This window comes from Dendrobates tinctorius, unplaced genomic scaffold (genome assembly GCF_039654945.1).
Source record: "Dendrobates tinctorius isolate UK_male_01 unplaced genomic scaffold, ASM3965494v1 ptg000201l, whole genome shotgun sequence".
In the NCBI taxonomy this organism is placed as follows: Eukaryota; Metazoa; Chordata; class Amphibia; order Anura; family Dendrobatidae; genus Dendrobates; species Dendrobates tinctorius.
In genome coordinates this window covers 4,956,214-4,975,981 of record NW_027361868.1, presented here as the reverse complement: position 1 = coordinate 4,975,981, position 19,768 = coordinate 4,956,214, and the positions used below count along the sequence as shown (strand labels likewise).

Here is a 19,768-nt window from a genome sequence, read left to right as displayed (position 1 = left end):
TGTGCATTATACTACATGGATGACTATGGGCTGTGCATTATAATACATGGATGACTATGGGCTGTGCATTATACTACATGGATTACTATGGGCAGTGCATTATACTACATGGATGACTATGGGCTGTGCATTATACTACATTGATGACTATGGGCTGTGCATTATACTACATGGATGACTATGGGCTGTGCATTATACTACATGGATGACTATGGGCTGTGCATTATGGTACATGGATGACTATAGGTTGTGCATTATACTACTACATGGATGACTATCGGCTGTGCATTATACTACATTGATGACTATGGGCTGTGCATTATACTACATTGATGACTATGGGCTGTGCATTATACTACATTGATGACTATGGGCTGTGCATTATGGTACATGGATGACTATGGGCTGTGCATTATACTACATTGATGTCTATGAGCTGTGCATTATACTACATTGATGATTATGGGCTGTGCATTATACTACATTGATGACTATGGGCTATGCATTTTACTACATTGATGACAATGCGATGTGCATTATACTACAGTGATGATTATGGGCTGTGCATTATACTACATGGATGACTATGGGCTGTGCATTATACTACATTGATGACTATGGGATATGCATTATACTACATTGATGACTATGGGCTGTGCATTATACCACATTGATTACTATGGGCTGTGCATTTTACTATATTGATGACTATGGGCTGTGCATTTTACTATATTGATGACTATGGGCTCTGCATTTTATTACACTGATGACTATGGGCTGTGCATCATGCTACATTCATGACTATGGGCTGTGCATTATACTACATTGATGACTATGGGCTGTGCATTATACTACATTGATGACTATGCGATGTGCATTATACTACAGTGATGATTATGGGCTGTGCATTATACTACATAGATGACTATGGGCTGTGCATTATACTACATTGATGACTATGGGATATGCATTATACTACATTGATGACTATGGGCTGTGCATTATACCACATTGATAACTATGGGCTGTGGATTTTACTATATTGATGACTATGGGCTGTGCATTTTACTATATTGATGACTATGGGCTCTGCATTTTATTACACTGATGACTATGGGCTGTGCATCATGCTACATTCATGACTATGGGCTGTGCATTATACTACATTGATGACTATGGGCTGTGCATTATACTACATGGATGACTATGGGTTATGCATTATACTATATGGATGACTATGGGCAGTGCATTATACTACATGGATGACTATGGGCGGTTCACTATATATGCAGATGCATTATACTATATAAAGGACTAAGGGGTATACATTACATTATATGAAGGACTTTGGGCTGTGCATTATACTACATGGATGACTGTGGGCAGTGCATTATACTACCTGGATTACTATGGGCTATGCATTATACTACATGGATGACTATAGGCTGTGCATTATACTACATTGATGACTATGGGCTGTGCATTATATTACATGGATGACTATGGGCAGTGCATTATACTACATGGATGACTATGGGCTGTGCATTACACTACATTGATGACTATGGGCTGTGCATTATAACACATTGATGACTATGGGCTGTGCATTATACTACATTGATGACTATGAGCTGTACATTATACTACATTGATGACTATGGGCTGTGCATTATACTACATGGATGACTATAGGCTGTGCATTATACTACATTGTTGACTATGGGCTGTGCATTATACTACATTGATGACTGTGGGCAGTGCATTATACTACATTGATGACTATGGGCTGTGCATTATACTACATGGATGACTATGGACAGTGCATTATACTATATTGATGACTATGGGCTGTGCATTATACTTCATGGATGACTATAGGCTGTGCATTATACTACATGGATGACTATAGGCTGTGCATTATACTACATTGTTGACTATGGGCTGTGCATTATACTACATTGATGACTATGGGCTGTGCATTATACTACATGGATGACTATAGGCTGTGCATTATACTACATGGATGACTATAGGCTGTGCATTATACTACATTGTTGACTATGGGCTGTGCATTATACTACATTGATGACTATGGGCTGTGCATTATACTACATGGATGACTATAGGCTGTGCATTATACTACACTGTTGACTATGGGCTGTGCATTATACTACATTGATGACTATGGGCTATGCATTATACTACATGGATGACTATGGGTAGTGCATTATACTACATGGATGACTATGGGAAGTGCATTATACTACATGGATGACTATGGGATGTTCACTATATATGCAGATGCATTATACTATATAAAGGACTATGGACTATACATTACATTATATGAAGGACTATGGGCTGTGCATTATACTACATGGATTACTATGGGCTGTGCATTATACTACATGGATGACTATGGGAAGTGCATTATACTACATGGATGACTATGGGCTGTTCACTATATATGCAGATGCATTATACTATATAAAGGACTATGGGCTATACATTACATTATATGAAGGACTATGGGCTGTGCATTATACTACATTGATGACTATGGGCTGTGCATTATACTACATGGATGACTATGGGCTGTGCATTATATTGCATGGATTACTATGGGCAGTGCATTATACTACATGGATGACTATGGGCTGTGCATTATACTACATTGATGACTATGGGCTGTGCATTATACTACATGGATGACTATGGGCTGTGCATTCTACTACATGGATGACTATGGGCTGTGCATTATACTACATGGATTACTATGGGCAGTGCATTATACTACATGGATGACTATGGGCTGTGCATTATACTACATTGATGACTATGGGCTGTGCATTATACTACATGGATGACTATGGGCTGTGCATTATACTACATGGATGACTATGGGCTGTGCATTATACTACATGGATTACTATGGGCAGTGCATTATACTACATGGATGACTATGGACTGTGCATTATATTACATAGATGACTATGGGCTGTGCAGTATATTACATTGATGACTATGGGCTGTGCATTATACTACATTAATGACTTTATGCTATGCAATATATATGGAGGTACATTATACTACATGAAGGACTATGGGCTGTGTATCATACTTATATCGAGGACTATGAGCCGTGCATTATATATGGAGGACTATGGGCTGTGTATGATACTATATGGAGGATTATGGGATGCATTATACTATATGTAAAACCAGGAGGAGCAAAAAGAGCATAAAGTCACATAATTGTAATAAAATGTCAAAATTCTTTATTTAAATATCAACAGTGCAATACAGATCATAATGAGGTGCTCATGAATAAATCTGGACATATATCCCAGGGAAAACCCCCCTCAAACTCCCCAAGTTGGAAACAACCCGGCAAGTATACAAAAAATATATATATAGATATAGCACAAAGCCCCAAAAAGGGTCCTATTACCATATTAATCACCAGGGGACTGAGTCATATCAAATCAGTAACAAAAATGGGGCTTTAGTGCTACCTAATATAAGAGCATAGTGGCAATAGATCATAGAAAATGCTCATGAAAGTTTTCACAAGAAGCCATGTGGCAACTTACCAGGAAGGGGAGAAGAGGGAGAGTCCAGCGTAGGTACCCCCGACGCGCGTTTTGCGACGTCCCCCGTCGCTTTATCAAGGAGGCGATATCCTCCTTGATAAAGCGACGGGGGACGTCGCAAAACGCGCGTCGGGGGTACCTACGCTGGGCTCTCCCTCTTCTCCCCTTCCTGGTAAGTTGCCACATGGCTTCTTGTGAAAACTTTCATGAGCATTTTCTATGATCTATTGCCACTATGCTCTTATATTAGGTAGCACTAAAGCCCCATTTTTGTTACTGATTTGATATGACTCAGTCCCCTGGTGATTAATATGGTAATAGGACCCTTTTTGGGGCTTTGTGCTATATCTATATATATATTTTTTGTATACTTGCCGGGTTGTTTCCAACTTGGGGAGTTTGAGGGGGGTTTTCCCTGGGATATATGTCCAGATTTATTCATGAGCACCTCATTATGATCTGTATTGCACTGTTGATATTTAAATAAAGAATTTTGACATTTTATTACAATTATGTGACTTTATGCTCTTTTTGCTCCTCCTGGTTTTTCATATCAGTTGCAGAGCTTATGTTTATGGTGTTGGAGCAGGGTTGTCCCTTGTATCCACACCATTTATTTCACCTATGGGATTTTTGTTGCTATTATACTATATGTATAGTATTGTAGAATTTACAAAAGATATCACTCATGTAATGTAAGAAGTTAATGAAATCTTTGGCATTGTACTATACTTATATTTCTCTGCTGTATCTGTGCATCATGAATTGTGGTGTGTGTTAAAGGGGTCACTGACTATTTCACAAGGAAAATCTGTAGCCGGCCCTGCATGTATCTAAATATTCATGGATCGATGTATCTAACCATCTATCTATTCACGCATCAATCTAGCATTCTCTGTCTCCATCTATAAATCTATCTATTTCATATCTATCTATTACAGTATATATCTATCTTTATCGCATATATTTTCCTTCCCATCTCTTATCTGTTATCTTGGCTCTTCCTATCTACACTGTGTTCCAAATTATTATGCAAATTGGATTTAAGTGTCATAAAGATGTAATTTTTTGTTTTTCAAATAAACTCATAGATGGTATTGTGTATCAGGGCTCTTTGGATCACTGAAATCAATCTCAAATTCCTGTGATAATTAGTTTACCAGGTGAGTCCAATTAAAGGAAAACTACTTAAGAATGATGTTCCACATTATTAAGCAGGGCACAGGTTTCAAGGAATTTAGGAAAGAAAACGGATCTCTCTGCTGCTGAAAAGCATCAAATAGTGCAATACCTTGGTCAATAGATGAAAACATTAGATATTTCCCAAAAATTTAAACGTGACCATCGTACTGTTAAGAGATTTGTGGTTGATTCTGAGCACAGACATGTTTGTGCTGATAAAGGCAGAATGAGGAAGGTTTCTGCCAGGCAAGTTCATCGGATTAAGAGAGTGGCTGCTAAAAAGCCATTACAAACCAGCAAACAGATATTTAAAGCTGCTGGTGCCTCTGGAGTCCCTCGAACCTCATGGTGTAGGATCCTTCAAAGGCTTGCTGTGGTGCATAAACCTACTATTCGGCCACCCCTAAACAGTGTTCACAAGCAGAAATGGTTGCAGTGGGCCCAGACATACATGAAGACTAATTTTCATACAGTCTTGTTTACTGATGAATGTCGAGCAACCCTGGATGGTCCAGATAGATGGTTGGTGCATGGTTGGTGGATGGCCACTATGTCCCAACAAGGCTGCGACTTCACCAAGGAGGAGGAGGAGTCATGTTTTGGGCCGGAATCATGGGGAAACAGCTGATGGGGCCCTTTAAGGTTCCTGAAGGTGTGAAAATAACCTCTGCAAAGTACTGTATATAGAGTTTCTGACTGACAGCTGTCTTCCATGGTATAAAAAGCAGAAATGTGCCTTCAGGAGCAAAATCCTCTTCATGCATGACAATGCACCATCTCATGCTGCAAAGAATACCTCTGAGTCATTGACTGCTATAGGCATAAAAGGAGATAAACTCCTGGTGTGGCCACCATCTTCCCCTGACTTCAACCCTGTAGAGAACCTTTGGAGTATCATCAAGCAAAAGATCTATGAGGGTGGGAGGCAGTTCACATCAAAACAGCAACACTGGGAGGCTATTCCGACTTCATGCAAAGAAATCCAAGCAGAAACTCTCCAAAAACTCCCAAGTTCAATGGATGCAAGAATTGTGAAGGTGATGTCACAGAAGGGTTCCTATGATAGCATGTTACTTGGCCTGTTAGGATGTTTTGGAGTTAAATAGCTTTTTTGTTCAGTGAATGTGACCTCCTAATGCTGCAAATTCCACAAATGAGCATTTTCAGTTCTTTAAAATGTTTAGAAATTCTACTGTGCCTAATAATTTGGAACAGTGCAATTTGAGTTTTTATTCATTTTGGAGATTATACTGTTATCATTGGGAGGTTTCTTCAATAAAATTTGATGTAAACTCTAACGGGTGATGACTTTTATTAGACTGACTGTCATTTGTACTGACTATTTAGAAAAATCAGAGAAAAATATCATTTGCATAATAATTTGGAACACAGTGTATACACACAAGAATAGATGGAGTAATATTTCTATTCTGGTGAATCTCCTCATACACCTGACCTGGTGAGGCCGAGATAGTAGTCACTATTACACGCAGATCTGCTGGGGTCTCTGCGGACCACTTTATTGATCTCTCTTCTCTTCTGAACTCAATGATGCATTTAAGCATTTTAACATTTTAGCCCCTTTTTTTTCCTGCCAGTTTAATAACATGACTGTTTACATCCCTGCAAAATCAATCCATTTACAGACTGAATGAAGTGCTAACCTCCATCTAGGGTGGTGACGCGCTCCCAGCCGCTGCTTATACTGTGAGGCCCATTGGAGACCTCCACATAGAGGTGATAGTCGGTGTTTGGCTGTAATCCACCAATCACTGCCTGGTTCACATCCGCAGGGAACGTCAGAGACTTCTCATAGGTGGATGACTGGAGTACAATCGTGTAGTGATCGACATCACCTTGTAGGTCTTGTAGGGCTGGAAAGAAAGATATAAATCAGTATTAGTTATGTATTACTTATGCATATATATATATATATATATATATATATACACAATTGTAGCTATATATGAGAGAGAGAAACAGGACAAACAGAGCGATAGATAGATAATAGATAGATAAAAGATAAATAGATAGATAATAGACAGAAAATAGCTAGATAATAGATAGATAATAGATAGATCGATCGATAGATCGATAGATAATAGATAATAGATAGATAATAGATAGATAAATGATAGATAGATAGATAATAGATAGATAGATGATAGATAATATATATAGATAATAGATAGGTAATAAATAGATAGATAAGAGTGAAAGATAATAGATGGATAAATAGATAATAGATAATAAATCTAGATAGATAGATAAATAGATATAGATAGATAGATATAAATATAGTCAATAGATTAATAGACAGATAGAAAAATATAGGAGTTTTTGTTTCTATCCTCGGACCTGTTCCCGTATAATTTTTCTATCAGTGAAGATGTGGAACTTACATGGTTTGGTCCAGAAAGCTTGCACCGCAGTGTGGTTTATTGCCCTTATGGTCACATCACTTGCCCTTTTTGGAGGACCAGGAAGGGTTGTTGCTGACACTACGGGGCCAGATATAAATCCCACAGAATTGTAGACAATCAGCCTGTATTCATAGGACGTATACCTGAAGAAGGAGATGGAGGTCATTAAATTATAAATGATTACACGTTCCTGAATCCTTCAGGTAGCTGCGTCTACCACGGTGAGACAAACGCCTATATGTGGGGTCTCTGCTTTGTAGATATTTAGAGGTGCAAGAACGCAGACCATATTCACAACTACAATAAACTACGACAGAGAGAGAGAGCCCCATGTGTAGACGACCACATCTTGTGCTCCTTTCCTGACTGTGAAAATTGGGTCAAGAGAACACCATCCACTGGACCAGTACTTGCCCACCCCTACATGTCTATGATATAGGGCCACCAGAATGGCACCACAGGTGGCAGGTTGTGCTCCCCTCATTTACAGTTACAATGTCTGCTTCATTTGGAAAAATTCTTTGGAAACCGATATCCTCAGCATAGAGCTTGTACCCTGAAATCATTCCTAGGTCTTTTTATAGGTTTTTAATGTATTGTCATCAAGAAGGCCATTCCATCATGTTTGATGTCTAATATGTGCACAATGGTTGACTCCATGTGTCCTTTTACTTCCTCACAATGCATTGTACTGTCGTCGGAAATTATTTCCCATAGGTGACTTGAGTGTCTTCACTCTACCTTTTAGGTCATAGGAGATCTTCATGGTTGACTTCACTCTACTGTTTAGATCCTATGAAGGTTTCATGGTTGACCTCACGTTTCCTTTCCATTCCATAAACCTCATGTTGTACTTCCTATATGTGCTTCATGACTGGCTTTGAGGAACATTTTGGATGCGTGCCTTGTCTTACAAGGATTTTATGGCTATTTTTAGTTCTTCTAGGAGCTTCATCATATTTTCATATCCCTTCAGTCCAATCATCCTTCGCATTAGTCATGTCAAAATTGCTTCTTGCTACTTCCCTTTCTGCAGATCTTTGGGCCACAGTGCAAGTGTCAATGTAAAGATATTTGGTCAAAGATATATGGATACGGCCACACTTGCATCAATCCTTACTATTTGGTTAAGGACACACAAAATTATCTCAGTGCCATATCGCAACACGCTAGCCAAACCTTCAACAGGCTGAGATTCACATCACAACCCCTTGGTGGCAACATATAGACACATAGAAGAAACATCTCCCAATAGAGTATCACAAAATCAGGTTTCTTGTTAAAAGCTATTCTGTTAGGACTAGGTAACCGAGGAGGATAGCAGGGGAATAAGCAAGGCAACCAGATAACCAGAGAGGTTGGTAACTTAGCGGATTGCAGACCCCTAAACTGACAACACAACTAGAATTAGCCGTGGGACGTGCCTACGATGCCCTAGACGCCTCGGCACAGCCAAAGAATTAACTAAGCCTAAAGAGAGAAAGGGGAAAGCTAAACTGCCCCGGAGTAGAACCCCAAAAGAATAGCTAGCCCCCGAACATATATTGCCGGTGAGACAAGATGAGGCACAAAACAGAGGCAGAGAATAGAGTAAGCAAATGATGGGGCCCAAACTGTCTAGAGAGAACAGGACAGGAAAGAATACTGTCTGCAATCACACAAAAAACCCTAAGAAAAAATCCAACACTTCCGATGTGCAAAAATACTGAGGCCAAACAACCTCTCCCCCACTAAATCAGAACTCTGGTGTGAACTGGACGCAAAACAAAAGATACTGATATAACAGGGGATTAGAAATACTGAAAAGACTGACATGAGCTGTGGCATATGGAACAGAGTCCAGCACAGGTCCCAGCAGGGAACAAGGCTGAACTCACACCAGCAAAGCAGAAATCAGAGAAAAGCAAAAATGGATCAAATGCAAAAAGATTCAAGCAGACAAATAACTTATCTGAAAGATGCAGGACGAAGCAGGAGGCAAGCAGACTTCCAAAAAGCTCAGGAAGAAAACCAAATCACCGGCAACAACTGAGGGAAGGTTGCTCTCTTAAATCTCTCCAGTTTGCAACACCTGACCTCCAATCATCCTCCTCAGGTGATTAACTTCTGTCAGCCAGGCCAGCTCCATAACCAGCAGCAACCACCAGAGGGAGCCCAAACTCAGAAGCCAGGTCAAAAGTGTTCAGTTCACAACACTGTTCATCTTTATAAGTTTATAAGTATGACCAATCAATAAGCAGTTGTATTATAGATGTTTTTGGCCTCACCAAGCTGGTTGTTTTCCAGTCTACCAGAGACGGCCTTACTTTCTTGCAGGTAGAACTGTTCTGAAGTTAGTTGGACAGAAGAACAGTGTGCGTGGCAAGAATCAAAGCGGATACCAATTACCATATCTGACCAAGCAGGATATATGTACAGTATAGTCCACAAAGAGCTTGTACTGATTTCATTGGGGTTTCCCATTATTCTTTGCTACATTGCTATACTTCTACCCCATAGTTAACAACTAGCAAGTGTCCTGATAACATTACCGCTTTTCTTTCCCTTATCCACTCCTGGCAGCCTATTAAATCAACCAAGCTCTTCCTCTCAACAACCAACAGATTCTGTTGGGAGGAAGAAGGCAGGAACCTCTCGTTCCACCTATTGGATGTAGCAATCTTAACCTCATGGTTTAGGATAAAAAGACAAATCAGAAACTCCAATGGCAGATACCTCTTTTGGGGGTATTTGACTCTCATGAGTGCAACGCAGGAGGACTGGTTTGGCTAGGAGAGAGGCTTTATGGGGGTATAAGGTGTAAAGTTTCTTCTTGTGGAACTTGTCAGAGTAAGACATGCAATGCTACTCTGGGAATTTAAATAGTATTAAATAACAACAACAAGAATTGATATTGTTTAGTATTTAAATACCCAAAGGAGCATAACATGGCCTATAAGTCTCCTTACGCTGATCTGCATGGTCTACAAGTCTCCTTACACTGACTTGGCAAGTGGAAACGTTACCCCATAAAGGTTGTGTTGGTTCTTTCTCTAGTTGGATCATTCTTTTTATAGCTTCTGCTTCTTGACCCAGACTGTTCCTTGACCTTGATCTAGATTTTTCACTTCACTTTGTTCTCCAATTTCCAACTTTTGGCTCTGACGTCTTCCTACGCCTCGCTCCCTGTATTGCACACTCCTCGTTGATCTCCTAGCTTTGACCCCAGCTAAGCTCTTGTCTTTTCTTCTTGCCTGTCCAGACCTCTCTGTTCACATGGAGTTGAACATTGGCACTGTATGTTTAACTCTACATTCCTGCCATCTTGCTGCCAGCTTGAGACTATTTTTGGGACCATGACCTGGGGATTTCACTGCAGCAAAATTCATACTTTCCTGCTGCAGTGAAGGGTGATCACATGAAGATCCTTCATATTTCATAGCTAAGTATTGGCAGTGCAAAACCTGCTGTAGCTTAAGACTCTGTCATCTACTCTGCTGATATAACAGGCAGCTTTTGCCCATCTGTAAAATGTGCCATATTTGGAACCCCTACCTATTGCTAAAATGAGAGATTCAGCTCAATGTCATCTTATGGGTGGATAGGGCAGGACACAGGCAGAGGAGGACCCCTGTACAAGCCCTGCATATGGGTTCTCTCTTATCCCATAGGTGATCATAGAGAAGCTAATTATTTCTCTTTTGATGCACACCTGTTTGCAGTATTTCAAGCTCCGCTCCTTTTTCCTGGATCTTGTGCTCCCTGTTGTGCTCCACGTTGGGTTTTTCAGGTTGCTCAGCATGGATCAATTACATTGTTTCCCTAGACCTATTTAAGACTCATTGACAAACACACACTTCTGTCTTGAGATTGACATTTTAGTGTCTCTTCTTTGGTTTGCTCTTTTACCTGTATTATTGTGTTTCAATTCACATCCATTCCTGATGGATTCCCCTCCATCTGTTCTTCCTCTCCAGAGTTTCCAGTTAGTCCTAGTCCCAAATATTCTATGTGTCCTCTGGAAGCTGCAGCACTGCCTGGGGTTTGTGTGCCCACCCAGACCAGAGGCTTAGTGGAGCCACCTCACCTGGTGAGCCCTCTAATGATCCACCACTAATTGTGAGCTGTAAAGTTTATTAGCTTATGCCCTTACATGCAAACTAATTGACAATAGGAAATTGCCTTAAAGAGGACACTGGGCCCTATATCCCAGCTGATCATACTTCCATAAACTACTCTTCTGGTGTTCAAGTTGATGCTGAGAACTTTTGCACTTTGGTTGAAGTCATCGGTGTGGGTTTGTATCCTGAGACTCCCACCGAATGCTCAAACAAAGGGGCAAAAACTTTCGTCTTATGCTCGAGCTTGATTGGAGTAACGTATAGACTTGAGCATTCGTTGGGAGATTTAGGACCCAGATTCCCAGCAATCAACACTAATACTAACGTTTCAGTGTCCAAGAGACCTCATCCGTAGCAGTCGTCTTTCTATAGCACTTCTTTTCCTATAGCATTCTCTACTGGACCAATGGCAATTTGAATCTGATGAAAGTCCAAATAATGGATCAAAACATTACAGGTTTTTTTGGTTGGATTGCCTTCCAAAAAATCTGAGATAAAATCTCTTCATTTAGAAGTGAAAATTACTTTTTTATTCACTGATATCAATAGTATGAAAGGCAGCTGTGGCTCCCCTGAGAGTTCAGTCACCACAGAGGTACTGCACCTCAGCCAGAGGTGTAGTATCCCACTGTTCAGGTAAGATGAAGACACCTGACCACACTCAGACACTTGCATCCCACTCACACTTAGAACAGCAGGGCACCCTATATGACCCCTGATTGGTTCATGAAGGGTGTTGGGAGGTGGGTGGAGCTTAGATTTAGAGCAGGAGAACTGTAGGAAGTTAGGACAGTTCCCCTTAGGGGGAGGAAGTGAGAGGATGTGTCTGCAACAGCTCCTAGTCAGGAGGAGCTGCTGGGCGCAGTGAGCTTTGAAAGGAAGTTCCCTGGAGGGAAAAGGAGTTCTCCCAGAGGCACGGGTGGAGAGTGCTCCCCGTGGGGCTCGTTCCACGCTGAAGGACGTCAGGTGGGGGAGAATCCAGGTTGCAGAAGGGACTTGGCCCCTATCCTAGTGGAGTGGACAACAGGACTCAGCTAGAAAGCCGATAGCTGTGGCAACTTTAGGGGCCACAGCCAACAACCACAGTTATCTCCTCCAGAAAGGCAGCCAGATAGAATCAAGGAAACGTATTGGGTCACGTTGTCCAACAGGATTCGCGCAGCTGGCCTGGGACACTGACTGTGATGTGCTGGAAGGGAAGGCAAGTGGAAAGCAGCACTGTGGAGATGGCCAGGAAAGGCACATATTGAAGGGAGTGCTGGAAAGGTGTGCTTCATCTGACTGAGAGTTGACTGAGCCCCTCACCTGAAGAAGATAGCACCAAGCAGGCATCTGTGTGCACCAGAACTGTGAGTAAAGCTTTGGAACTGCACTCCACTGTGTCCTTTGAATTCTTTCCTCAACACTCACCCAGCACTGCTACATCTAACATCAGCAACCATTGCATCTTTAACTAATCACAACTGCCCTGGGACAACAGCTCTGCCTGTTGCAACACACCATCAGTCCCAGAGTATCTGCACTGCAGCGCTGGTCTCTATTGATCAGATACCACAGGTGCCATCACGAACTCTTACCACAAAAAACTCTTTATTTCTCTTTCCCTTGTAAATACTCCCCTTTCATTGGAGACCCAGGGCCACTGACCGGGTCACCGCCGCTGTGACACTGCCCCTTTAAGAAAGCGGCCCGGTACCAAGTACCCCACTTCCCTGGCTGAGGGCGCTCCATGTCCATGTCAGAATTTTTGCAAATAGGGTACAATGAGGTCATGCAATGGACATCGTCACCCATAAAGGTCACTTAGGAGTCCTAGATTAATTTATAATTGTATCTAAAGTGAATCAAAGATAGTAAATGATAACGTATAGCTACCGACATTTGTATCATTGACTTTTTTTTTGTATTGCAATTTTTTTAATTTTTCTTTGTCTCAAACCTATAAAAGATAAATTTCCCACGTCCTATTTCAGAAAATTTCACTTTCTACCCAGCAAAGCAATAAAATTGGGTTCTACAGAGACAACACCAGCTTTGAAAAATGCCAGCACTTGTTTTTTCACCGTTTTGTAATCTTACCTGCTAAGACCCTTATCTTCACAGAACCACTGAGTTCCTGAGTAAATATTCTGCCACAGATTTAAATCTTCAGGGGGATTTGATGTAAGTGGTTGCAGGATTGTACGTCTCAGGAGTTCATATCTAACACAAAAGACAAGCAGAGCGTCTGGATTATCTCGACTAATATTATTAAAAAAAAACAGGCGGTTTTCAAACATTAGTTTGTTTTTACAGCTGCACAATTGCTCGGATAAACAATGTTGCGGTTTCCAAACTTATTTTTGCTACAAATTGCAAAAACAAAACAAAAAAAAAATAATATTTTTTGAACAAATCCATGAACATAGAAAATCTACTAGAGGTCTTTATCACGGAAATTACATCTAGCGGCACTATCACAAATCTACCCATATATCACAGGCTTCCGCTCTATCCAAGGCAGTTACGGTATTTTAATCTGTGATAATAAATGGCGCACTAGTCCCGGCGAGGGTTAAATGATACTTTACATCTTATTGCATTCGGCGTTTTCTCATGTCCATGGTATAAGGTGACTGTAGAGATGCTGGAGATATTTTTATCCTACGTAGGCAATCATTCATTATTTAAGTTCCTACAGGATCTCATGGAAAGTTCTCACTAATGACAATTTGCATTAATGTGAAAGTAGCATGGCTCAGTGTGATGTGCTGCAGAGGCGCAGTCTCTAGTTCCACATAGCAAGGAGAATTGGAATTTATTTTAAATATATTTAATTATAATGAAACTATAGGATAGATGGATGATATGGGATAGATAGATAGATAGATAGATAGATAGATAGATAGATAGATAGATAGATAGATAGATCTACTTTATTTAGCCCATCTTGGCAACGTTTCAGTCCAAATGGATGTGAAGTGAACCTTTTTGAAGATTTTTGGATTTCTAGATAGATAATAGATAGATATGAGATAGATAGATAGATAGATAGATGATAGATAGATAATAGATAGATGATAGATAGATAGATAGATATGAGATAGATAGATGACAGATAGATGGATAGATAGATAGATAGATAATAGATAGATATGAGATAGATAGATAGATGATAGATAATAGCTAGATAGATAGATGATAGATAGATGATAAATAGATGATAGATAGATATGAGATAGATGATAGATAGATGGATAGACAGATAATAGATAGATATGAGATAGATAGATAGATTATAGATATATAATAGATAGATAGATAGATAGATAATAGCTAGATAGATAGATAACAGATAGATAGATAGATAATAGCTAGAGAGATGATAGATAGATATGAGATAGATGATAGATAGATAATAGATAGACAGATGATAGACAGATAGATGGAAAGATAGATAGATAGATAGATAGATAGATAGATAGATAGATTTCAGCTTCCTGGACCCTAGAGATCCTGACAAAGATGGTGCCGTCCGCAGTACTGGTAGCACCATACACAGGCAGTGCAGGTTTGGGCCACACAGTGGGGCAATTTTTGTGGGACACATCGTAAAGCATTTTTTATTGTGGAGCATCGTTTTGAGCATATATTTTTATTCAGAGGCACGTTTTTATCAGTAGGGACTGTGTGGAACATTTTTTCATTCGAGGGCACAATGAAGAACTTTTTTCCTTGGGCACATTCATATATGCTGCAGTCATAGAATCATCTACTAAGTGATGGTGGTTATATTCTTGTTTGTGAAACACTACCGCCCACTTCCTCTTACTATACGGGTAGGTGTAGAATCACACAATACAAACTTATATGGAAGCATGCTAATGCAACTTTCTGATTCTCAATTGATTTATGTACTGAGCTTTGTGCTGTATTTCTGTAATGAGTTTTGCTTTGGTGCTATATGTTTGTATTGACCTTCTTTCTGGTGCTGTGTTTAGGTTATAAGGTTGGGTTTCATTTCATATTTAAGTTATAAGTATGGTTATTGTGCCTCATTTATGTTAAGAACTTAGGTCAATGCTATATTTAGGATATGACTTTGGTTCTTGTTCCATATTGCTGCATTGAGCTTGGTTCTGATATTGTATTTAAGTTATGAGCTTCAATTTTTGGCTGCAGTTATATTTATATTATGAAATTGGTTCTGTTGTTGGGTTTTTATTAGTAGCTTGATTCTCATGTTGTATTTGTGTATTGAGCTTGGTTCCGGTGCTGTATTTGTTACAAGTTGAGAACAGATGCTGTGTTTATTTACTTAGCTTAGTTTTACGACTGACTTTATCTTCTAAGCTTAGTTCTGATTCTTATGTTTATTTTATGAGCTTGATACTAGTATTATATTTGTTTTGAGCTTGGTTCTGGTGCTGTATTTATGTTATAAGGTTGGTTTTGGTGCTGTATGTGCTCAGATTAGGTCTGGTATTGTATTTATATGCTAACCTTGTTTCTTTCTGCTTTTCTTTATGATATAAGTATGGTTCCAGTAAGGTATTTATGTATGAATTTGGTTTTGGTCTTGTATTTACATGATTATCATAGTTTTGGTGATGTACTTATGTTACGAGTTTGGTTATGGTTCTGTATTTATGATTTAAAAACGATTCTGGTACTGTTTTTATGTTAGGAGATGGCTTCTGGTTTTGCATTTATGGTCTGAACTTGGCTTTATCGCCGTTTATATTTTGTGAGCTCAGTGCTGTATTTATGTATCGAACTTGCTTCTGTTACAATTTTATAGGACTTTGTTTCTAATACTGTTTTTAGCTAAGAGTTTGGTACTGTATTTATGTAATGATTATCTTTTTTGTTGCATTTATATCATTAGTTTGGATAATATAATGTATTTACATACTGAGCTTGGTTCAAGAGCAAAATATGTATGATGAGGTTGGGTGCTTTATGTATTGAGGTTTTACTTGTGCTGTATTTATGCTTGTTTCTAGTACTGTATTTTGCAGAGATCATCCATTTTTGGCAGCAAGAGACTGGGCACTGGCAGGAAGCAGCAGCAAGCTCAGGGATCTCATGCACTGGCAGGAAGCAGCGGCAAGCTCAGGGATCTCATACCCGGAATTCAAGATTCTGAATACGCCAGTGAATAAATAAATGTCTCATTTGTGTCTTTTGTGTTTCGTTACTCAAGAGGTGTTTTCACTGTGAAATATCAGTATAGCATGTCTTACAGAAGTATTATGGTTTCAGTATGGTAAATTATATTTATTGTTTTAGAAGAACTACAACAATTTCCAATTTTGCGTGGAAATAGCAGCACAAAGCAGCCGTGGTCCATACTGTCTCCTAGGTTTCTAGCTCCTATAGGGGAACAAGTGCTGTAGAATTACATAAAGTTTGTTTCTGCTCTGGATATGGAAAACTTATTTAACACTAGGACTATCGGACTTGTCACCCCCCCCTAGAACTGCCGCATGGAGTCATTTTGACTCTGACTTGTTTTTGTATATTTTTAGATTTTCTTGCTCCTGGTATTGTTGTAACTTTAATTTTATAGAATGGTATAGATTGCAAAATAGCAAGAATTAGCAATTAGCAAAACTGCAGGCCGCATTCTACAGAAATTATGTAGTCCACTCGAGAGTTCACTGGTTCACTGACGGATGTCCTGTATATGTCCTGTGCATGTCGAGTATACAGTATTTGCAAAAATGCTAATTATTATAAGTCTAAGGCCTCTTTCACACTTTAGTTTTTTGCATCAGTCAAAATCCGCCAAAAGGACGGATGGCGGATCCGTTTTAGCACTGATGACAACGGATGGCACCCGTCCGTTTTTTTGACGGATCCGACAAATGAAGAATTTTAAAAGAATCACAGCCTGGAAAAGGAGAGAGAGAGAGAGAGAGAGAGAGGGAGAGTTTTTTTTTGTCCGGCACCCAGAAAGAATTTCGGGTTAAATTAGTGTCTGGAGGATCCGCCAGAGAAAAAAACGTTGCAAGCTCCGTTTTGAATTCTTTGAGGATGGTGAAGGACAGCAACTTTTGGCGGATCCGCAAAAAAAACGGATGCAACGGACAGCAATCCGTCACAATCCGCCATTAATGGAAGTCAATGGGGAAAAAAAACGGATCCTCAAAAGAAAATTGAGGATCCGTTTTTTTCAAAACCTGGCGGATTGTGACTGATTGTAAAAAACTGAAGTGTGAAAGAGGCCTAAGCCAATAATTATTCTAAACTTATTCTAAACATACAAGTAAATGAATACTAAAAGAAATAATAACATTTAGCAACAAAGACTAGCAAAAAAACTGTCATGATCCCAGTGCAGGTTTTTGAGCTGCACACCGGGGGTTAATGTCTGGAGCTCTGTGCAGGTTTTGACCTGCACACTTGGGGTTAATGATTGTGGCCTCTTTCTGATTCTGGGAGAGCTTCATAAACCTCTGGCTAGCTTCAATCCCTGCCAGTTATACTTTTGCCTTTGGCCTAGTGTGCTGACCCCCGTGTGCCTGTTTGTTGCTATAGCTTGTTTATATGGTTCTGACCCGATTCTGTTTCCCGTTGTGAGTTTGCCTGTTGATTTTGTACTGCGTTATTATCTGTGTATGACTCATTGCCTGTGACCTGACTACTCTCTGCTCGCCCCTCTTGTACCTTGCAGCTATCTCTGTGTGTGACTCATTGGCTACGTCCTGACTATTCTCCCTGTCTATGCCCCTTGGTAACTTTGTCTCGCAGTTACTCTGCTAGGAATTGTCTTGCAGCTCCTAGCTCTGTGGAGTTTAGGCCACGCCCCCAGCAGTCACGTGCTTCAGGTCCTGCGGCTGTGAAGTACGCATCTATTCGGTTGCTGCCCGCTCCACAGGTATCTTTGAGCACGCTTTCGCTTTACTCAGGGCACGCGGACGGGCTCAGTGAGCAAGTTCAGTGCGGTGTCTCTGACATTATAACTGGCCTACAATTTTTTTTTCTCTCACTTCTGCAGCATGGACCCAATGTGTGCTTTATCTGAGCAGGTGAAAAGCTTGACTCAGTCACTGCAGAAGCTTAGTTTGGAACACCAAGCTCTGGCCCAGTCCCAACGGTGGGTTGAGGACTCAGTTCAGGGGGTACTTACCGCTGGCTTCCAGCAGGTGGGGAATAGAGATGTCATTTTAGTCCCACCTGAATCCCCGGTTAAATTACCAGATATGTTTTCTGGTAACAAGGATGATTTCAGGGCATTTAAGGAGGGCTGTGAGCTTTTTTTTTTCTTTGAGACCCCGCTCCTCTGGAGATGAGAAACAGAGGGTGGGGGTGGTGATGTCCCTGCTTAGGGGGCCCCCACAAGCCTGGGCATTCTCGCTTTCCTCTTCTGCCCCTGAGAGAATGTCTGTGGATGCATTTTTTGAAGCCTTAGGGCTTATTTATGATGAGCCTGATAGAGTGCGGTTGGCTGAGGACAAAGTGATGAGTGTCTGTCAGGGGGAGCACTCGGCCGAATGGTTCTGTACTGAATTCAGACATTGGGCAGCGGAGATTTCCTGGAGTGACGCCACCCTGTGGGGGCTGTTCCACAGAGGCCTGTGTGAATGTCTGAAGGATGCTTTGGCACTTCATCCTCCGCCTGACTCCCTGGAGGATGCCATGGTCCAAGCGGTTCGCATGGATCGCAGGCTGCGGGCTAGAGGCATTATGCAACGGGAAACGCCCTTATTCTTCAGTGGAGATGAGACCCAGACTCTTCCTATGGCTATGGAGGTGAACGCTGTCACCTGTGAGGGAAAGGAAAGAAGACACCGCCGGGAAAAGCAGTTGTGCTTCTATTGTGGGAAATCTGGACATTGGAAGAAGGACTGCCCCTCCTGTCCATCATCCTCCAAGATGGCGGGAAATGACTAGGTCTGGGTAGTAATCGAGGAGGCTACCCAGACCTTCAGGTACAATTTTCCTCATGTGCAAAAATGGTGCTGCAGGTGGAACTGGAACTTGGTTATGGTCCTGTTCAGACTACTGCTTTTATTGACTGCGGTTCGGCTGTGAACCTGATTGATACCAAGGTTATGACTCTTTATAAGATAGGGACAGTCAGGCTTCACGATCCTGTTAAACTTGTGGCAATTGACTCATCTCCTCTTACCCAAAACGGTTTCTGTTGCAGGTCTGAACTTTTTTCTCTAAAAGTGGGTTCCACTCATGTGGAGAAACTAAGTTGTCTGGTGGTAGATAACTTGCCTGCAGGACTGGTACTGGGGATGCCTTGGCTACAACGCCATAATCCTACCATTGATTGGGTTACAGGGGAAATCACTCAATGGGGATGCAATAGTAAATGTGGTAACCGGGGACATCTTGTTAACGCTGTTAAATCAGTGTCTGTGTCGTCTGTCGATCTGGAAGGTATTCCGGAGTACCTGAAAGATTTCTAAGACGTTTTTTCCGAAAGTGAGGCTGAGGCGCTGCCACCACATAGACCCTATGATTGTGCCATTGA

General features: G+C 40.7%; 1 protein-coding gene across 1 annotated transcript in view; it reads right to left on the bottom strand.

Annotated features, from left to right (window-relative positions):
• The window catches only part of USH2A (usherin), a 994,545-nt gene that overhangs the window by 282,362 nt on the left and 692,415 nt on the right, over nucleotides 1–19,768 (bottom strand). Inside the window, exons 42-44 of the mRNA XM_073553328.1 lie at nucleotides 13,378–13,500; nucleotides 7,178–7,341; nucleotides 6,440–6,649 (exon numbers count right to left, since the gene is read on the bottom strand). Coding sequence (XP_073409429.1) covers nucleotides 6,440–6,649; nucleotides 7,178–7,341; nucleotides 13,378–13,500 — 497 coding nt within the window. The remainder of the gene's footprint in view (nucleotides 1–6,439; nucleotides 6,650–7,177; nucleotides 7,342–13,377; nucleotides 13,501–19,768) is intronic.